General features: G+C 42.3%; 1 protein-coding gene across 1 annotated transcript; it reads right to left on the minus strand.

Moving 5' to 3' along the window:
* Positions 1-1,793: 1,793 nt before the first annotated feature.
* Positions 1,794-18,314, minus strand: LOC118372160 (BMP/retinoic acid-inducible neural-specific protein 3-like). The gene is made up of 8 exons (XM_035757950.2): positions 17,779-18,314; positions 17,089-17,380; positions 13,222-13,412; positions 10,318-10,529; positions 7,783-7,888; positions 7,164-7,400; positions 4,358-4,580; positions 1,794-2,956 (listed from the first exon to the last, which is right to left on the minus strand). Exons 2-8 carry the CDS (start codon positions 17,340-17,342, stop codon positions 1,795-1,797), a joined length of 2,385 nt encoding a protein of 794 aa, XP_035613843.1. The 5' UTR covers positions 17,343-17,380; positions 17,779-18,314; the 3' UTR covers position 1,794.
* Between the last annotated feature and the right edge of the window lie 271 nt (positions 18,315-18,585).

The raw sequence follows: 18,585 nt of genomic DNA on the forward strand, positions 1-18,585 counted from the left end.
TAGCCCATAACCGAATTTGAGAACAACGAGTGCGTCATTTGGTAGTGTTTTCAAGTTAATTGCTTATGTTTCTACCCACTTTCTCTTTCCCTTAAAGTTAGCGTTACAACAGAGGGAAGAGACAGGATGGATAACCACCCATCACTCCTTAACCCCAGGGGGGAACGTCTTACGAATCGAGATTAAGCGACGACAAGCCACTTCTGCAAGTGCTATCTAAGATGCAAGTCATACTCAAACAGCTGACACTGTAGTCTAGAAACAACAGTTCTTTTGGGAGTTCGGGTCTAATTTCACCCTTGGTCATTGAGCCTTCAATCAACTCCCTATTTGCTCTGTGAGCTAATTATCTCTGATAAAGGCCATTGATACCTAGCCTGTGTTTGATGCTGTGCATGTCTCTCTACCTCCCTCTCTCATCCATCACAGTGAGTGTGAATGGCAGCCAGAGACAGGGGGCGGAGGCTACTGTCCTCACTATACCCTTGGTAATATGTGCCAAGGCTGTTACAGAACGGAGACATTATGAGACACTGTGTTCTGCAGCTCCAGATGGGCAGTACTAACACAGCACATTTGCAGCACCTCGTTCTCCTTCCATTAGCAAATGACTTACATAGATTTTCAGTAGGTGTGTGTTAGTATCAATCCAATAATCCACTGTAATAACACACTGGTCATATACATTTGGAATAGATGCTGATTTGATACCTGTATAAAGCAGATCAAATCCTCTCTATCCAATAATAAATTGCAGCATTTTCTGTAAAAAGGGAAAAAGTGATACATTTTTCCAAATCTTTCCAATGTACACTACCGGTCAAACGTTTTAGAACACCTACTCATTCAAGGGTTTCCCTTTATTTTACATAATAGTGAATAATAGTGAAGACAACAACACTAAGAAAAAATGCATATGGAATGTAGTATCATGTAGTAACCAAAAAAGTGTTAAACAAATCCAAATAACATCAACTGTTCAGAGCAGGCTGTGTGAATCAGGCCTTCATGGTCACATTGCTGCAAAGAAACCACTACTAAAGGACACCAGTAAGAAGAAGAGACATACTTGGGTCAAGACACACGATGGACATTAGACCGGTGGAAATTTGCCCTTTTTTCTGCAGTCCAAATTGGAGATTTTTGGTTCCAACCGCCGTGTCTTTATGCAGCAATACACCATCCCATCTGGTTTGACTTAGTGGGACTATTATTTGTTTTTCAACAGGACAATGACCCAAAACACACCTCCAGGCTGTGTAAGGGATTTTTTACCAAGAAGGAGAGTGATGGAGTGCTGCATCAGATGACCTGGCCTCCACAATCCCCCGACCTCAACCAAATTGAGATAGTTTGGGATGAGTTGGTCCGCAGAGTGAAGGAAAAGCTGCCAACAAGTGCTCAGTATATGTGGGAACTCCTTCAAGACTGTTGGAAAAGCATTCCAGGTGAAGCTGGTTGAGAGAATGCCAAGAGTGTGCAAAGCTGTCATCAAGGCAAATACTTTTTTGTTTACTACATGATTCCATATGTGTTATTTCAAAGTTTTGGTGTTTTCACTATTATTCTACAGTGTATAAAATAGTAAAAAATAAAGAAAAACTCTTGAATGAGTAGGTGTGTTCAAACTTTTGACAGGTATTGATAAAAACATCAAATTTAATGACACTTATATACAATTAACACCATGAACAGCAAACACCAACACAAACAGATATAGGCTATGGGGCTGACATTGTATCTGATTGGGTTAATACAAAAAACATCACATTGGCCCCGCCCACCTGCCCATTATTAACTACATAGCTTGGGTGCCTCGTACTCCACAAAGTTTGGTTGTCTGGCACTGAAAGCCTGTAGAGAAGCCAGTATTCTGGTCACTTCTGAACTGGACAGTTTCAGTCTTTGACGGAGCAGACACGAGAACAGGTCCATAGGCTGAGCCCCTGGAGGGGAGAGGCGGTTGACCCTGTAGCGGACCTCTACCAGCTGCAGCAGGGCTGAGTCCTGGGATCCCTGTGTATACGGGTAGTCCAACTGCAGGATTAGGTCCTGGATTGCATCTGGGTCAAAGTGCATGCTGTATCCAAACAGCTGCATGCTGTTGATCTTCATGTAGCCCATGTTCTGGGATGAATACGCCTCCACAGGTTCCACGGCGCCCTCTAGTGGTTCAAAGTACGCTCTACTAGCGTTTCTGTGTCCCCCAACCCCCGAGCCTGGCCCCGAATCCCTAATGCGGCTCCTCAGGTAGAAATGGACGGTCTCGAAAAAGCTCTTCCACCGGTTGCCCAGTGTCAAGGTCCAGTTGTAGCAGTCCAGAGGGATATCCAGCTTGGTCCTGTTCCAGTCGGGGTAGCCGTGCTGGCCGATCGGCATGGTCCAGCTCTCCGAGTGGCTGCCCCCGAATGGGTTGACGAACACGGACAGCGCAGGCTCCAGCGTGCTGTTCTTGGTCAGGCACACCTGGAGCGACACCCCCAGGAGCATGTGCACGCGGTTGGACTTGTAGCGGTTGCTCTTTAGCGTCAGCAGCATCCTCTTCCGCCACGACGGGTCGAACCAGGCATTGAGGCGCACATCGCTGCTGACGAAGATGGCGTGCAGGGCAATGCGCGAGTCGCGGCGCTGGAGTAGGTAGCGCAGCTCCAAGTCCTGAAGGTCGCGGTCGCTCTCCAAACCCAGGTAAGGATCCGTGGGGTCAGGTACGGCGGGTCGGCAGAGCCCCTGGCCTAGAAAGAAGCCCGGGTTGCAGCTGGAGCAGCGGGTGCGGTTCTCGGGGGAACAAGACGCACAGCGGGGGCCTTCTCCCACAGAGCAGGGGACGGGGCCCTGGCAGGAAGAGTGGTGGTAGGGGCAGGAACAGCTCCTGGTCTGCTCAGAGTACACGCCGATGTGGTTGTTCTCACTGCAGTACAGGAGGGACAGGATGTAGCTCAGCCAGTAGTGGAGGGGTCTGAGGACGGAGGACAGAACATACCGTAGGTGAACGTACCTTTGTTTGTCAATTAACGTTTTATTTTTGTTTTCTGTCCTTGAAATATGTTAAAAACATCTCATCAGACACAATAAGATTCATACTGCACATTCACAGCAACACTATCTGTCAATTAAGCAGGACAGGCAGAGCAGAAGCACCATCTCTGCACTTGGAGGCTCAGCTGCTGGAATGCAAGCTAAATCAGACCAAAATGAAAATATTCCTCTGGAGTAGGCAGGTGGGTGCTGACTGAGAGAGCCAACCACACACACACACACACACACACACACACTTTTTTTTGTTCAATGTATGAATATTGAATACTCACCACCCAGTACAATTACAGAGCAAATAAACTATGCATAAAACATTTCATAGGATCACATGCGGGAAAAATGGACCAGTTAAATAATTGTGAGCCTCCATCAAATCCCCCTTTATGACCAGAGGGGTGTGATAAAGCAGTGTAATTGGATTGAGGATTGTGGAAGCAGAGTGTTTGGCAGTAGTACTGAAGAATTTTGTAATGTAGTTAATTTTTTTCTCCAAAGAATGGCCATCAAAACAGAGAGGTCAGGAGAGAAGAGTCCAGCACCGGAAGTTATGCTCAAAGGAAAGGCTCTCGGGAAGACTGGAGTAACTAATACAAGCTACACCAGGTTGCATTACATAGGGCTGAACCGGGAGCTAGAGGACTACTCGTGTCAGGACTCAGGGGTTCTGTTGGACCCGTTAAGAACTCCGCCAAGCGCCACAGTAGTCACAGTGCGCTTGGCAGCACTGTATTTGTATAGATACAGATATATAGCATTTGTACAGATACAGTACAAGAGATAGAACAAACATGATCTGGGACCGGGCTATCTTGCCAGCCTTGTAAGACAGCACAAACGAACCTGGGACCAGGCTAACCAACTTATAATTGGAATGTTGTTCAGACTGTAGTTTGAACTGTTCATGAAAACACTTCAGCAGAGGCATAAGATAAAGAGGACCTAACCGTTTGAATGCCAAAAGGTTTGTTATTGATACTCTTTTCTGAGTGTGGATGTGTGACACAATCTGAAGACTTATTGTGGCCTAGTGAGTAGGTACTTCATCTTTTATTGAGCCCAGTGGTCTTAGATACACTTTGGATAACAAAAGTTAAAACAGTACTAATTGCATTGCAATTAGCAACTGCCAGTTGTCCAGCTATCCTCAACTCTGGTTTTCCGAGGTGAGACTCCATTTCGTCTGTCAGCCCTTCTTGTCTCCTAAAAAACTACTCCTTTTTTGTGTGTCTTTCTTTCTAGCACAGTGCTTAAATCATTTGCATAATTCCAAGACAAAGGAAGTTTGGGGGAAACCTTGGGTTAATGAAACAATAGTCTATACCTCTCCCTGTGCAGCACAATTCTGGGTTGATGACGGCATCTCTTAATGAGACTGAAGAGCTTGTTAGCGGTGTGGCTCGCTTTGTCGAGAAGCAGGCCTCTCATGGTCTCCAGCTGCCTGTAGCGCTGGAGCAGACCCCCATCCGTCCTCCAAAAGTGTTCCACGACAGATTTGTTCACCGCGTACTGGGTTGGCAGCCTTCCGACGAAGCTTTGGAACTCCTCTAAAATAGTAAATCAAGAGTAAAATAAATAAAATAAACATGAATAAGTCAAGTTTGGTTCTGGCGGGGAGCCACGTGAGCCACATTGGGGAATAATTACAACGTGTGACAGTGTGTCTGTTCTCATTGTTTTTGTCTGTCCCAGAAATGTAAACAAACCCAAATATAAATAAACAACGTGTTCAGAGATACTGGTTCAGATTGTTTCTTCTCAGTTTACTAGAGTGCAGAACTGTTATTTCAAGAGGCATCATATTTTATTAACAACCTGTCTGTAGTGTGCACCATTGAATGGTTTAGTCACTAATTGGTCATTTATCAGATGGTATGAGCTGGTGGTTGAAGTGGGTGCAAATATACACTTCCAGCTTTCGAAGCAAGGCCATGTATATTGCCATGGTAACCTATTACATCAAGAGTGTTGGGCCAGTAACTGAAAGGTTACTGGTTTAAATCCCCAAGTGGATAAATCCTGCCCTTGAGCACGGAAGTTAAACCCGGGTGCTGATTAAGGCAGCCCCTTGCATATCTCTGATTCAGAGTTTATTTTTATTTTATTTAACTAGGCAAGTCAGTTAAGAACAAATTCTTACTTACAATGATGGCCTACCCTGGCCAAACCCACCCCTAACCCGGAGGACACTGGGCCAATTGTGCACCGCACTATAGGACTCCTGATCACAGCCGGTTGTGATACAGCCCAGGATCAAACCAGGGTCTGTAGTGATGCCTCTAGAACTGAGATGCAGTGCCTTAGACCCCTGCCCCACTCGGTTGAATGGGTTCCATTCTGCAACTCACTATGTTTCCCCTATTTCTAAAGTGTTTTCAAGAAGTGAGAAATCCCACGAGACACTTTTATTATGTGACTTCAGTAAGGTTTTTAATCTAGTATACTCCCTTCTGTCATGAAGTTGGCCTGGGGGTAGGTTTATGACAGTCATAAATACCTCTCCCCCCTTTTTCCTCTCTCTACCCTACTGATGTGACATTTGAAAATCCTTTGGTTAACATAGAGATTCTGGGAACATCAGAAGGTGGGGGGAAATGAACTATATTCTGGTAATTGAACCAATTGAACATATGAACATATGCGGTGGTACTTGATGAATATGAGACATTCTCATCAATGATAGGATGACATAAACTCTACAGTGGAAAGTCTGCACGTTGTAGTTATCGGATTCACATGGAATTGTTGTTCAATTTAAATGTTTGAATATAAAATTATTGGTGAAAACATTAAATGTAATTTTAGCTTCCAAATGAGAGATTTGGGTTTTCATAAGTTTAGGGCTCTGCTCAATCAGTGGGCCTCCCCTGTGAAGAGACATGGGTTATAAAACTTTTCAAACACACCCTTCTCGCTCCACTATATAAAGCCTTGACGAAAATGTAACCTCCTATTCCGAGGATGTGAGGACGACAGTCCATACGTTAAAAGGACTAACATGTTATCTGTTCCGAGGATGTGAGGACGACGGTCCGATGTCAGAATGGTTCAGATAACTACAGAACGAAGCCAACCTCAGCATGAGCTTTGGTTGCGAATGGTATGAACATTGAACTCTTATTCACTACAGAGGTGATACCTCCTAGCCATTGAGTTAGCAACAGCAGCTGCAAACGTGGGCTAGAAAAGAACAGACAGAGTATCCCTTCTACCACACAACGACGTTACTACAACGTGTCCAATTTACCACCAGAGACATTCTTCAAAGGACTCGGTTGGGCAACACGGCCTTCCATCTACCACCAACCTACCGAAGCGTAGCTCAGAATAAATATTTATTGCATTTTTCCTTTTCCAAATGGGCGGTAATTTAGAATGCATAAGATACTGTATTTACGATAGAGACATCGCTTCTCCCTTTGTTCCTCAGTTTTCCCGCTCTTTCACTCAAACCCAGCCCCTTTTCTTTGTGTAACCAGCTGTCATATCTGTTCCCTTCGCTAGGGACGTTTTCCTTCATGATATAATTTGTAATCAAGGTATGATTCATTCTGTGTATATGTAATTCTGTGTGATTAGTTAGGTATTTAGTAAATAAATACTTAAACCCAATTTTGTATTGCTGATTCAACTTGTTAGTCAGGGTTCGTGAAGAATTTATAACTTTCAAATGAGACTGAAATAAGGTGATGATTAATATTGACTGCTATTGATGTAAAATATTACTAGGTCTTTAAGAGTTTATTGGGAAGATAACAGCTCTATAAATATTATTTTTTGGTGCCCCAACTTTCTAGGTAATTTAATTTACATGATTAGCAATCAACAATCAGGTAATATTAATTACAGAGAAAGGATTTTATAGAATAGCATGTCATATCACTTAATCCGGCATAGCCGAAGACACCGTATCTCTCCACCGTATCTCTGAACAATGCGTTTTATCATTCTCACATACGGAAGCTTATTGAATGCCTGAATATCTTACTCTCTAAATTCTACACTAAATGATTGCAAGTTAAAAAACAAGCTGGCTAAAGCAGAAATATCCTGCCACCGAGGCTGCTCAATTGTTGCTCATCACTTAGCTTCATTGAACTGTTGCATGTTCAACTATCTCCAGTAAACACCTGATTCCTCAAACTCCTCGTTGGCCAGTGTCCAGGCCTCTCTGAGGCGGAGCAGGTTGTTCTCCAGGGCCTGGAGGTCCGTCTGTGGACAGTTGCACTGTGGGAAGTCCGGGCTACACTGGCACCAGCAGTCACTGGCCCTGCACACAAACTGTCCCTCCGAGTTGCAGCCGATGTAGCTGAGGGCTGCCTGGACGAAGCGGCTCCGCAGGTACGCTGGCAGAATGACCTGGAGTCCTGGGGAGGCCAGAGAGGCGTGGGTGAGTATTTTGGGGTGTATAAGAAGGCAAAACAAACAGACACTGCCGCTAAATTGCTTTTGAAGATCCTACTTCAGAAACCAAATACAACTAAGGCATCCATGGGTTTGATAAAGATCCTCGCAGGTTAGCCTGGAGAACCAATTAGATTCCAGATAGGAACTATTGTGTCTTTGCTGCGTTGAACCTCCTGAAGAACGCATTCCATGTTGAGCTGCAGTGAGTTACTGTAAACTATTCCCTCTACACTGCTGGGAATACATATATTAATGTTAACCATGAAAGGCCTGGCTCTTTGATTTTCATTCAGAGTGATACACCTGTTGAAGTTTTGTCTTCAGTTCTAGTTTCAGGCATACCTTGTAATTGGATCTTGTTTTCTGGACTGTGGACCAGTACTGAGCTGACAGAGTCAAGGTTATCATAGTTACTGCATCCAAGGGGGCCTGTCCTGGTTTCAGTCACCTGGGGAGGTAAGGAAATGTATGTTGAAAATTCATTTTCTGATGTTTTGTTTCATGCCTCAATAATCAGAGAATGAACTCAGAAAATATTCTGTGGAAATTAATGACTAGTATGTGTGTTCTGGTAGGCTGTCATAAAGGAAGGACATCAATCTTTCATAAGAGTGAAAAAGATAATCATCTCCAATGTTAAATCATATCGACTCCATTAATCTTATTCGGGGTATTGAATAATTGAAACCACAATGAAAATTGGCCCAGCGTCATCCGGGTTATGCCGGCATTGTAAATAACAATTTACTCTTAATTGACTTGCCTAGTTAAATAAAATAAAGCATATTTTGAAATAGCATACATTTAGTTGGCGAGTTATTGTACAATGGTGGTGGAGAATTCATAATGAATTACCTTTCATTCCTGCCCAATCACCAATATTTCAGGGTGATTATGCGAATCAGTGTTCCTCAATGCGGGTCACTCACAACTGATTACAGTTTCTTTTTTGAAATTTTATATATATATATATATTTTTTTTAGGGAGTAGATCTGCTTAATACTACAGATAGATTGTAGCTTCCCATCAATGTAATTGTCTGCATAATTTCCAATCCCCCATATACTGATTACAGTGTCTTACGTCAACCATTCTGTAGCGTGATAAACCATGATGTAGAGCAGGCCTGGGCAACTTCAGTCCTCGGGGGCCTGATTGGTGTCACACTTTGGCCCCCAGCCCCAACTAACACCTCTGACTCCAATAATCAACTAATCATGATCTTCAGTTTAGAATGTAATTCGTTTAATCAGCCATGTTTGTCATTAAAATGAAAATCAATTTATAAAGTTTTTGACATGCGTTTTTCTGGATTGTTTTGTTGTTATTCTGTCTCTCACCGTTCAAATAAACCTACCATTAAAATTATAGACTGATCATTTCTTTGTCAGTGGGCAAACGTACAAAATCACCAGGGGATCAAATACTTTTCCCCCTCACTGTAGCTGCAAAGGGCATCAGTGTCTTAACAGTGCGATTTGCCAAGGCAGGATACTCTGAGCGCAGCCCTATCCAGAAATCTGTCAGTGGCTTCTGAATAAATGACATTTTCACAGAACCGCTTGCTGCAATTTTGATGAGGCACTCTTGTAACTGGAGGCAGAGCATGAAAGGGATAACAAATTCAGTTGTTTGTGTCGTCCGTTTTGGGAAAGTACCTGCGTAATTGCACACCCAGCTCACTCAGGTGCTTCGCAATATCATATTTGGCATTGTCCGTAAGCTTGAGTTCATTTGCACACACAAAAAATTATGCATTGATGGAAAGACCTGTGGGTTGTCCTTGTTAATGCAGACAGAGAAGAGCTCCAACTTCTTAATCATACCCTCAATTTTGTCTCGCACATTGAATATAGTTGCAAAGAGTCCCTGTAATCCTGGATTCAGATAATTCAGGCTAAAAAAACATCACCCAGATAGGCCAGTCGTGTGAGAAACTCGTCATCATGCAAGCAGTCAGACAAGTGAAATTATGGTCAGTAAAGAAAACTTTAAGCTAATTTCTCAATTCAGAAAAATGTGTCAATACTTTGCCCCTTGATAACCAGCGCACTTCTGTATGTTGTAAAAGCGTTACATGGTCGCTGCCCATATGATTGCATATTGCGGAAAATACAGGAGAGTTCAGGGGCTTTGCTTTAACTAAGTTTACCATTTTCACTGTAGTGTCCAAAACTTCAGGCATTCCCTTGGCAACAAGAGCCTCTTGGTGGATGCTGCAGTGTACCCAAGTGGTGTCGGGAGCAACTGCTTGCACCCGCATTACCAAATGTATAGCCCCGTTGGAAAATCTAAATGTACTGTTTGAAAATGTGATTCACATTTTCAAACGGTACATTTAGATTTTCCAACGGGACTACATGTTAATTCTCAGCAGATTTTCATTTTGAGATAAAACAGACTCATATCTGATACGCTATGCAACAACACTTACTTAATCAGCACAGCGAGAGTCTGACAATTTGGTTTTTTACCTTTATTTTACTAGGCAAGTCAGTTAAGAACAAATTCTTATTTTCAATGACGGCCTAGGAACAGTAGGTTAACTGCCGTCATTGGTTAACTGTAGTAGGTTAACTGCCGCCCCCGTAAGCTTGAGTTCATTTGCACACACAATAAGGAAAAATCTCAAATCAAAACAACACATCAACATGCTACACTGTGAATATTTGACATTTTTAAAATGGCAACATTAAATGCAACAGTAACCTATCCACTTGCCTCCCCCACAGAAAAAAAAATCTAAAGAAAACATAGCAAAGTCCTTGCAGCAGCTGCATTGGTTTAACAGAGTTTGACCTCCTATAGTAACCTATATTGGCATCTAACTTCCCCTCTGTATGCCCAGAGGCAGAGGGCAGTCAGGGGTCTCTTACCCTGATGGCGGTAGAGGCGATCTGGAGGTGGTGGAGACGGCGCAGGGTGTTCTCCCTGTCTGTGAAGTAGGAGGCAGCCAGCTGGTGAAGGGCCTCCAGGGTCACCACCCCAGCCCCCGTATTATTGTGGCTGCTGCCCTCAGCTCCAGCCCCTGGTTCTGGGCCTCGGCTCAGCTTCCGCTTATCCACAAATATCGTCAAGGACTCCTCCCCTGATTACAGGAAATTAGGAAAGGGAAAGGGGAGACCATTAACTGAGCCAGAGAGGCTCAGTGATCTCATGATCAATGGTGATCATCTCCCGTCTCTTCTTTAGAGAGGTTCAAATGATTCATTGACTGTGATGAAGAAAGATAATGAGCAGAACATGTGATGTATGTTTAATCTCACCCCAATCCAGCAACCATACTGAACTGAGTTCCCTGTTTTAATACAGTTGAAGTCGGAAGTTTACATACACTTAGGTTGGAGTCATTAAAACTCGTTTTTCAACCACTCCACACATTTCTTGGTAACAAATTATAGTCTTGGCAAGTCGGTTAGGACTGCTTCTTTGTGCATGACACAAGTAATTTTCCCAACAATTCTTTACAGACAGATTATTTCACTTATAATTCACTGTATGACAATTCCTGTGGGTCAGAAGTTTACATACACAAAGTTGACTGTGCCTTTAAACAGCTTGGAAAATTCCAGAAAATTATATCATGGCTTTAGAAGCTTCTGATAGGCTAATTGACATAATTTGAGTCAATTGGAGGTGTACCTGTGGATGTATTTCAAGGCCTACCTTCAAACTCAGTGCCTCTTTGCTTGACATCATGGGAAAATCAAAAGAAATCAGCCAAGACCTTGTAGACCTCCCCAAGTCTGTTTCATCCTTGTGAGCAATTTCCAAATGCCTGAAAGTACCACATTCATCTGTACAAAGAATTGTACACAAGTATAAACACCATGGGACCACGCAGCCGTCGTACCACTCAGGAAAGAGAAGCGTTCTGTCTCCTAGAGATGAACGTACTTTGGTGCGAAAAGTGCAAATCAATTCCAGAACAACAGCAAAAGACCTTGTGAAGATGCTGGAGGAAACGGGTACAAAAGTATCTATACCCACAGTAAAAACGAGTCCTATATCGACATAAGCTGAAAGGCCGCTCAGCAAGGAAGAAGCCACTGCTGCAAAATCGCCATAAAAAAGCCAGACTACAGATTGCAACTGCACATGGGGACAAAGATTGTAATTTTTGGAGAAATGTCCTCCGGTCTGATGAAGCTAAAAATAGAACTGTTTGGCCATAATGACCATTGTTATGCTTGGAGGGAAAAGGGGGAGGCTTGCACGCCAAAGAACACCATCCCAAACGTGAAGCACGGGGGTGGCAGCATCATGTTGTGGGGGTCCTTTGCTGCAGGATGGACTGGTGCACTTCACAAAATAGATGGCTTCATGAGAGAAGAAAATTATGTGGATATATTGAAGCAACATCTCAAGACATCAACCAGGAAGTTAAAGCTTGGTCACAAATGAATCTTCCAAATGGACAATGACCCCAAGCATACTTCCAAAGTTGTGGCAAAAGGGCTTAAGGACAACGAAGTCAAGGTATTGGAGTTGCCTTAACAAAGCCCTGACCTCAAAAAAGTGTGTGCAAGCAAGAAGGCCTACAAACCTGACTCAGTTACACCAGCTCTGTCAGGAGGAATGGGCCAAAATTCACCCAACTTATTATGGGAAGCTTGTGGAAGGCTACCCAAAACATTTGACCCAAGTTAAGCAATTTAATGGCAATGCTACCAACTACTAATTGAGTGTATGTAAACTTCTTACCCACTGGGAATGTGATGTAAGAAATAAAAGCTGAAATAAATCATTATCTCTACTATTATTCTGACATTTTACATTCTTAAAATAAAGTGGTGATCCCAACTGACCTAAGATAGGGATTTTTTACTCTGATTAAATGTCAGGAATTGTGAAAAACTGAGTTTAAATGTATTTGGCTAAGGTGTATGTAAACTTCCGACTTTAACTGTATATATATATATATATATACAGTATCTTTTTAAGCACTTAAGATACAGTATAATACATCAATTCCAACCTGTATAATTACCACATTATGTTACTAAAAATATACCCCTTATGCAGAAGTATCTGCTGTAGCGAAGTAAGAAGTTATTGAATGTAAAGTATTGTTAGGAATGTTTTCCCATTGACTGAGTCATACATTACATTCAGTAACAGATTGTTCAGACACTAGGAATGTTTTCCCATTGTCTGAGTCATACATTACATTCAGTAACAGATTGTTCAGACACTAGGAATGTTTTCCCATTGTCTGAGTCATACATTACATTCAGTAACAGATTGTTCAGACACTAGGAATGTTTTCCCATTGTCTGAGTCATACATTACATTCAGTAACAGATTGTTCAGACACTAGGAATGTTTTCCCATTGTCTGAGTCATACATTACATTCAGTAACAGATTGTTCAGACACTAGGAATGTTTTCCCATTGTCATCATCAGTAACAGATTGTTCAGACACTAGGAATGTTTTCCCATTGTCTGAGTCATACATTACATTCAGTAACAGATTGTTCAGACACGAGGAATGTTTTCCCATTGTCTGAGTCATACATTACATTCAGTAACAGATTGTTCAGACACTAGGAATGTTTTCCCATTGTCTGAGTCATACATTACATTCAGTAACAGATTGTTCAGACACTAGGAATGTTTTCCCATTGTCTGAGTCATACATTACATTCAGTAACAGATTTTACATTTTAAAAGTTATATGAAATTCCCTCTTGAAAAACGCACTTCTAAGGAGTCTAAGGAGTCCTGCTGTGATGCGGGTAAAGTAGGAACCAACGCCTGGCGCCTCTGTTTACTGTACCTCCAAGAGTGGCGGACAGCAGGAGGTGAGTCCCGTACTTCTTGATAATGGTCTCAGTGATCCTGCGGAGGGTGGGCCGCCGCCCCAACTGCCTGACTGTGCGCATGAAGTCAGGGTCAAGGGGCGGAACCAGGCCGCTGCCGCCCCGCCTCTCCACCGCCAGGCTGTTGACTTTCCATCGGCCGAACTCCCTGAAAACACACTTCATTAATTACTTGATTGAGTTCTTGGTTCGTGGAGAGAGTTTTCAGTTTGTGAAATTGTCACAAACTTAACAGGCTGTTGAGAACATTTATTTGAATGTAATTGTAGAATGTGAAAACCTACATTTAACACAAACAAACCCCAATGCAGACAGACACAACATTTACAGACAGACACAGGCAGAATCTCTAACATACAGCTAATACATCCAGACGGTACAGAATTTTCCCTGGAGGAGCTGTGAGCATACTGCAGATATTTTCTCCTAAAGCCTTCTTATGTTGGCACGCAACTTGAGGGAGGGCAAAGGAAAGTGTCAAATTACTTCAGATTGGCTGGAATTTGCTCTGACAGACATTGCCACTGGCTAATAAACCGTGGGTCACTCTGCCAACACATATGTTCACAGGTCTGTGAGACTGTATGACCTTGTCTTACAATTGTCTTTGTTGGTGCTCTTTTGCCTTGTTTCATTGTAGCTTCGATCTTGCTGAAGAAAGGAAACGTTAGTTTCACAATGCCTTTGTTAAGTGACCACAGTACAATAGTGCTACTGTAGCATGATAGTCTTTATGAGAGGGTCCAATGCAGCACTAGGCATAATACGTATTATAAATTATCAATGTGACCATGAAACCACTGACCCTCTATGCCAGATCACCCATTAACCAGTGTAATGTCCCTATAAGTAGAAAAAAAAGTGAAATCTAGAACCTAAAATTATTGTTTTGGTTCCAGGTAAGAACCCTTTTGAGTACCATGTTCTACCTCTAACCAAAAAGGATTCTATTTGGACCCAAAAATGGTTCTGATATGGGGACAGCCGAATAACCCTTCTGGAACCATTTTTTCTAAGAGTGTATGGGTAACCATGAATCACAGCTAATCCTGAACCATATGTGAATGACCATGAATCACAGCTAATCCTGAACCATATGTGAATGACCATGAATCATTCTATGACTGTGAGCCATTTAGAGCAAAATGAGAACTTCTGCTTTGGAGCCTTTCAGGAAATTAGAACCTCTGCCTTGGAGCCTTTCAGGAAATTAGAACCTCTGCCTTGGAGCCTTTCAGGAAACCATAGAAATGCTTTAACTATAAGCACTTGAGGTGTCCATAGCTAACAAAATATATTAATAATGTGATCTCACAAAGCCCTTGTGATTCACCATTAGCCTACTGTTTGTGGTGACCATTAGCCGCTTCGTACACAGTGCACTGACATGTGTCACATCGAGCTCAAGTGTTGCATACACAATCACGTCCCATTTGGGGACCTGCAAGCGAAAGCATTCTAATACGCTAGTCTCTCTCCAGTCTCTACAGTCAAGAGTCCTACTGTCCCAATATTTCAGACACTGCCTTCTTGTCTCTTCTCGTGGGAGGCAATCAAATCACTGCCACGAGAAACGATCGGCAGAGAAATAATTGAGGAATCAGGCCAGTGTAGAGGGTGTAATTACAGCCAATCATCCTAAAGAGAGACAGACTGCAGTGCCTCTCCGGGTGTCACTTGATGGCCTCTATAGATCACACCCTGGCGTTTGCCTGCAGGCTTATTCACCAGTGAACACTTATGGATGGGAAGCAGGCATGCTACGCTAACGCTACACTGGTGGATAATAGTCTGACAGCGTCCTGTTCAAGACCCGGGGCTCATGTGCAATCAAACACGGAGAAACGGGAAGGTCCTCCGGGGACCATGGAGAACGGGTCGAGAGGAAAGACGGACACCAGTGGTTTGTCAGTCTAATCATTTGTAACTGTAGGGGATCCAATGTTAATCCACATCGTTACGTTGCTAGGACCCATATTCCAATCCAAACAGAGGACGTTTCAAAGTGGGGGCATCATATCAGTTGAAAAGATTCCCCATGTTGCTTTTGCTCCCTCCTAGAGAGAGAATTCAAATCAGTAGAGGCTGTTCAGAGAGACATATTTTTGTGAAGACTTCAGCGTTCTCAAAGCCAGTAGAAATCCTCCTTTATCTGGCTTACCACAAGGGGGAGAACAAGTATTGAGTCATAGCGGAACAGCAGGACCATATTTAGGAATGTCATTATATTGTGGCACAAGGCCAGCATCATCCTATACTTTCAACGGCTCATTGGAAGTTTGAGTTTGACTTTCAAAATAACTCCCACCTTCCATTTATTCTAAACCATTTAGCAATGTTTCAGGCAATACTCTGCCATTTTCTAAAGCAGTCTGTCTATATCCTCTCTGGTACAGGGCATTAACCAGGGTGCGTGTGTTCCACCAATGTCACAAGCAAAGTGTAACACATTCCATTCACACTAGTTCTGAAAACAACATACCCATCAATGTGAATTGTGGTGGACATCCAGTCTATGTTTACTTACAACGTATGTGTTGACGCCACAAGCTTTCATGGATTTGCATGTATGCTATTTAGACACCGTGCCTACATCAGTCAGTGAACGCAATATCAGGACTGAACTGAATTATAACATATATAAGAGTGTCCTTTAAAAAACAATCACAACGACAGTGTTGTATGTAAAAACACTGCTACAAAAGAATAATATGCCGAGAGTTAATAACGACACGCTGTAGGAGGGAAGTGTTGTTCGGAGAGGGGAATGTGCCACAGAATAGTCTCACATGCTTGCGAGTAGGGTTGCAAAAGGAGGGTATACTACTGGAATTTACCAGTAAACTGCCAGACTTTTGTTAGCTTTTAAGGTTTTGGGGAATTTTGTAAGATCTAGTAACCTTTTATGGGCACTTCAGATTATCACAGGTGTCTGTAATTATCTCTGGCCCTGTAAAATATATACAAAAAGTAAAATAACATTATTTGACAATGTAATATATTCATAACAAAACTGTAAAACATTATGCTAAATATGAACCATCAATGTAGTGATACCCATTGGTGGTTTATTATGAGGGTTTCAGCATGAAATAGCCTTTATATATTTTGGGGGGAAATGTTTTTTAATATGTCAACATGTCTTTGTTGTAAATATTTCCAAACTGGTGTCAATTGTTGGAAGAGTTGCAGAGTTAATTGAAAAAAAAATCCATAAGTTGATTAGATGCTTTTTACATTAATTAGGCTATTTTCTTTTGAACCATATGGTCTAAACCACTAGAAAATAATGGACAATATGTACGTACACCTATATAACAAAGTAATACCATAGGAATAATCTCTTTAAAGTTATTCTAGTATGAATTACCATAGATGACCTGTTAATTAAAACATTTACAGAAGACTCTGGTAAATTTGATGAAATTACCGGAGCTTTGCAACCCTAGTCGTGAGGCTGTCTCTCTCTCCCTATATTTGTGTGTGTGTGAGAGAGAGAGAGAGAGAGAGAGAGAGAGAGAGAGAGAGAGAGAGAGAGAGAGAGAGAGAGAGAGAGAGAGAGAGAGAGAGAGAGAGAGAGAGAGAGAGAGAGAGAGAGAGATGTGACACGCCGCCACAAGAAAAGGGCAACTAGTGAAGAACAAATGCCATTGTAAATACAACCTGTATTTATGTTTATTTATTTGATTATTTCACTTTTGTTCATTATCTATTGCACTTGCTTTGGCAATCTAAACATATGTTTCCCATGACAATAAAGCCCCTTAAATTGAAATTGTATTGAGGTTGTTAGGGGGGGGCTACTTAAGAGAGAAAAAGGTCACCTGAACATCTTGTATCTGGTAGTGTAGCCCTGTTGGTGTCTCTCCACCGACTCAGTGAAATCCAAAGAGTGGTGGAAGGGCCCTTTGTCTGATAGCAACCAGCCCATGGGCCCAGCGGTACCACCATCATCACTGGGTCCGGCTGCAGCAGCAACAACCCACGTCCCGGTCCAGCAGCAGCACAGGCTCAGAGCGAGCCCCTCCCATAGGAGCAGCACAGACAGTCGTCTAAGACCGATACCCTGGCAGCTCATGCTTCACCCAACGACTCCTCATCCTCTCCAAACGTTGCCTGTGTCCAGGGGTAACAAACCATATGGGGGAATTTGCGAATCATGGAATGTTGATGTTATTGCAAAATATGACAAGCTTACCTTACCCATGAGCAAAATACGTTGAAAATACGTATTTCTTTGGTTGAAAAGACGTAAATAATATGTATTGTTAACCAACTTCGCTCATTGGGTAAGTACTATACTCTATGTAATAATACTACACTGAGATGTTTTAAATATTAAAATACAACATAGAAATGGATATCTGTAATAAAAGTCAATAACAGATTGTAATAAATAAGTAGGCTACATAAATAAACATTATAATTCCTACGCAATTTGTTGTGCATGTTCACGTCATATTAACAGGCGCATGCAACATTTGAATAGTCAAACATTCTGCCTGCATCCTTACCTGATTTTTAAAAATAGTATAAAGACCAATTATGTCTGATGAGTCAGTGAGATCCCGCGGTTGCACGAGCCCTAATAAAAAATATGTATTTTCATGCTCTTTGGTCATAATATGAAATGAATTCATAAAGTGTCCGTGTAAGAAGTGGCGCAAGGCTTAGATATATATGTAAAAAAATATATAACGTTTATTTTCCTCACAAAACTTCTTGTTCATAGGAAAGGACACCACTGTACATTCTGGAGCATAGAAATCCAAACATTATTTGGAAAACTCCTCTGTAGATTGCAGGTGGATCTTACATTTACCCCGCGCAACAACTTCAGCTCCAAAACAGACGGGAAGAACTCTGGGCGTAAAAATAACGGTCAATAATTCCCAAGTTGAACACGCGTTTATTCAACTTCCTTATTTTAGTTGAACATTTGCTGACTTAATTTGCAACCACTTCAATTACTGCATCTGGTGTACAAGTAGCCTAATAGTTCGTTATCGGAGTTCATTTTCCTCAGCTCAGGCAGTTGCAGCCTCCCGGTTCCAGCATTAGTTGTGCGTTTGAATGAGAGAAGGGCTGGCACGGAATGGAGGGGGGGAGCAGATGTTTTTTATGCACACGTAAAGCTCCGTTTTTTGACAAATGAAACATTGTGTGCACAATGCACGTTGATGTATTTAATTTCGAGTTTGATGATTGTCAGCGCAACTGTTGGGTTGAAATCGGGCAGAAGGTATTCGAGTGGTTTAGAGCGTTGGGACTCTCACCGAAAGGTCCCTGGTTCAAATCCCCGAGCCGACTAGGTGAGCAGT

This window comes from Oncorhynchus keta, chromosome 15 (genome assembly GCF_023373465.1).
Source record: "Oncorhynchus keta strain PuntledgeMale-10-30-2019 chromosome 15, Oket_V2, whole genome shotgun sequence".
In the NCBI taxonomy this organism is placed as follows: Eukaryota; Metazoa; Chordata; class Actinopteri; order Salmoniformes; family Salmonidae; genus Oncorhynchus; species Oncorhynchus keta.

Coding starts and splice junctions, on each gene's coding strand:
- LOC118372160 (XM_035757950.2), bottom strand. CDS start 17,342: ATGAGCTGCCAGGGTATCGGTCTTAGACGACTGTCTGTGCTGCTCCTA. Junction 7,889..10,317: donor TCGCCTCTACCGCCATCAGG/GTAAGAGACCCC, acceptor TTACCTCCCCAG/GTGACTGAAACCAGGACAGG. Junction 2,957..4,357: donor ATTGTGCTGCACAGGGAGAG/GTATAGACTATT, acceptor CTCCGTCCTCAG/ACCCCTCCACTACTGGCTGA.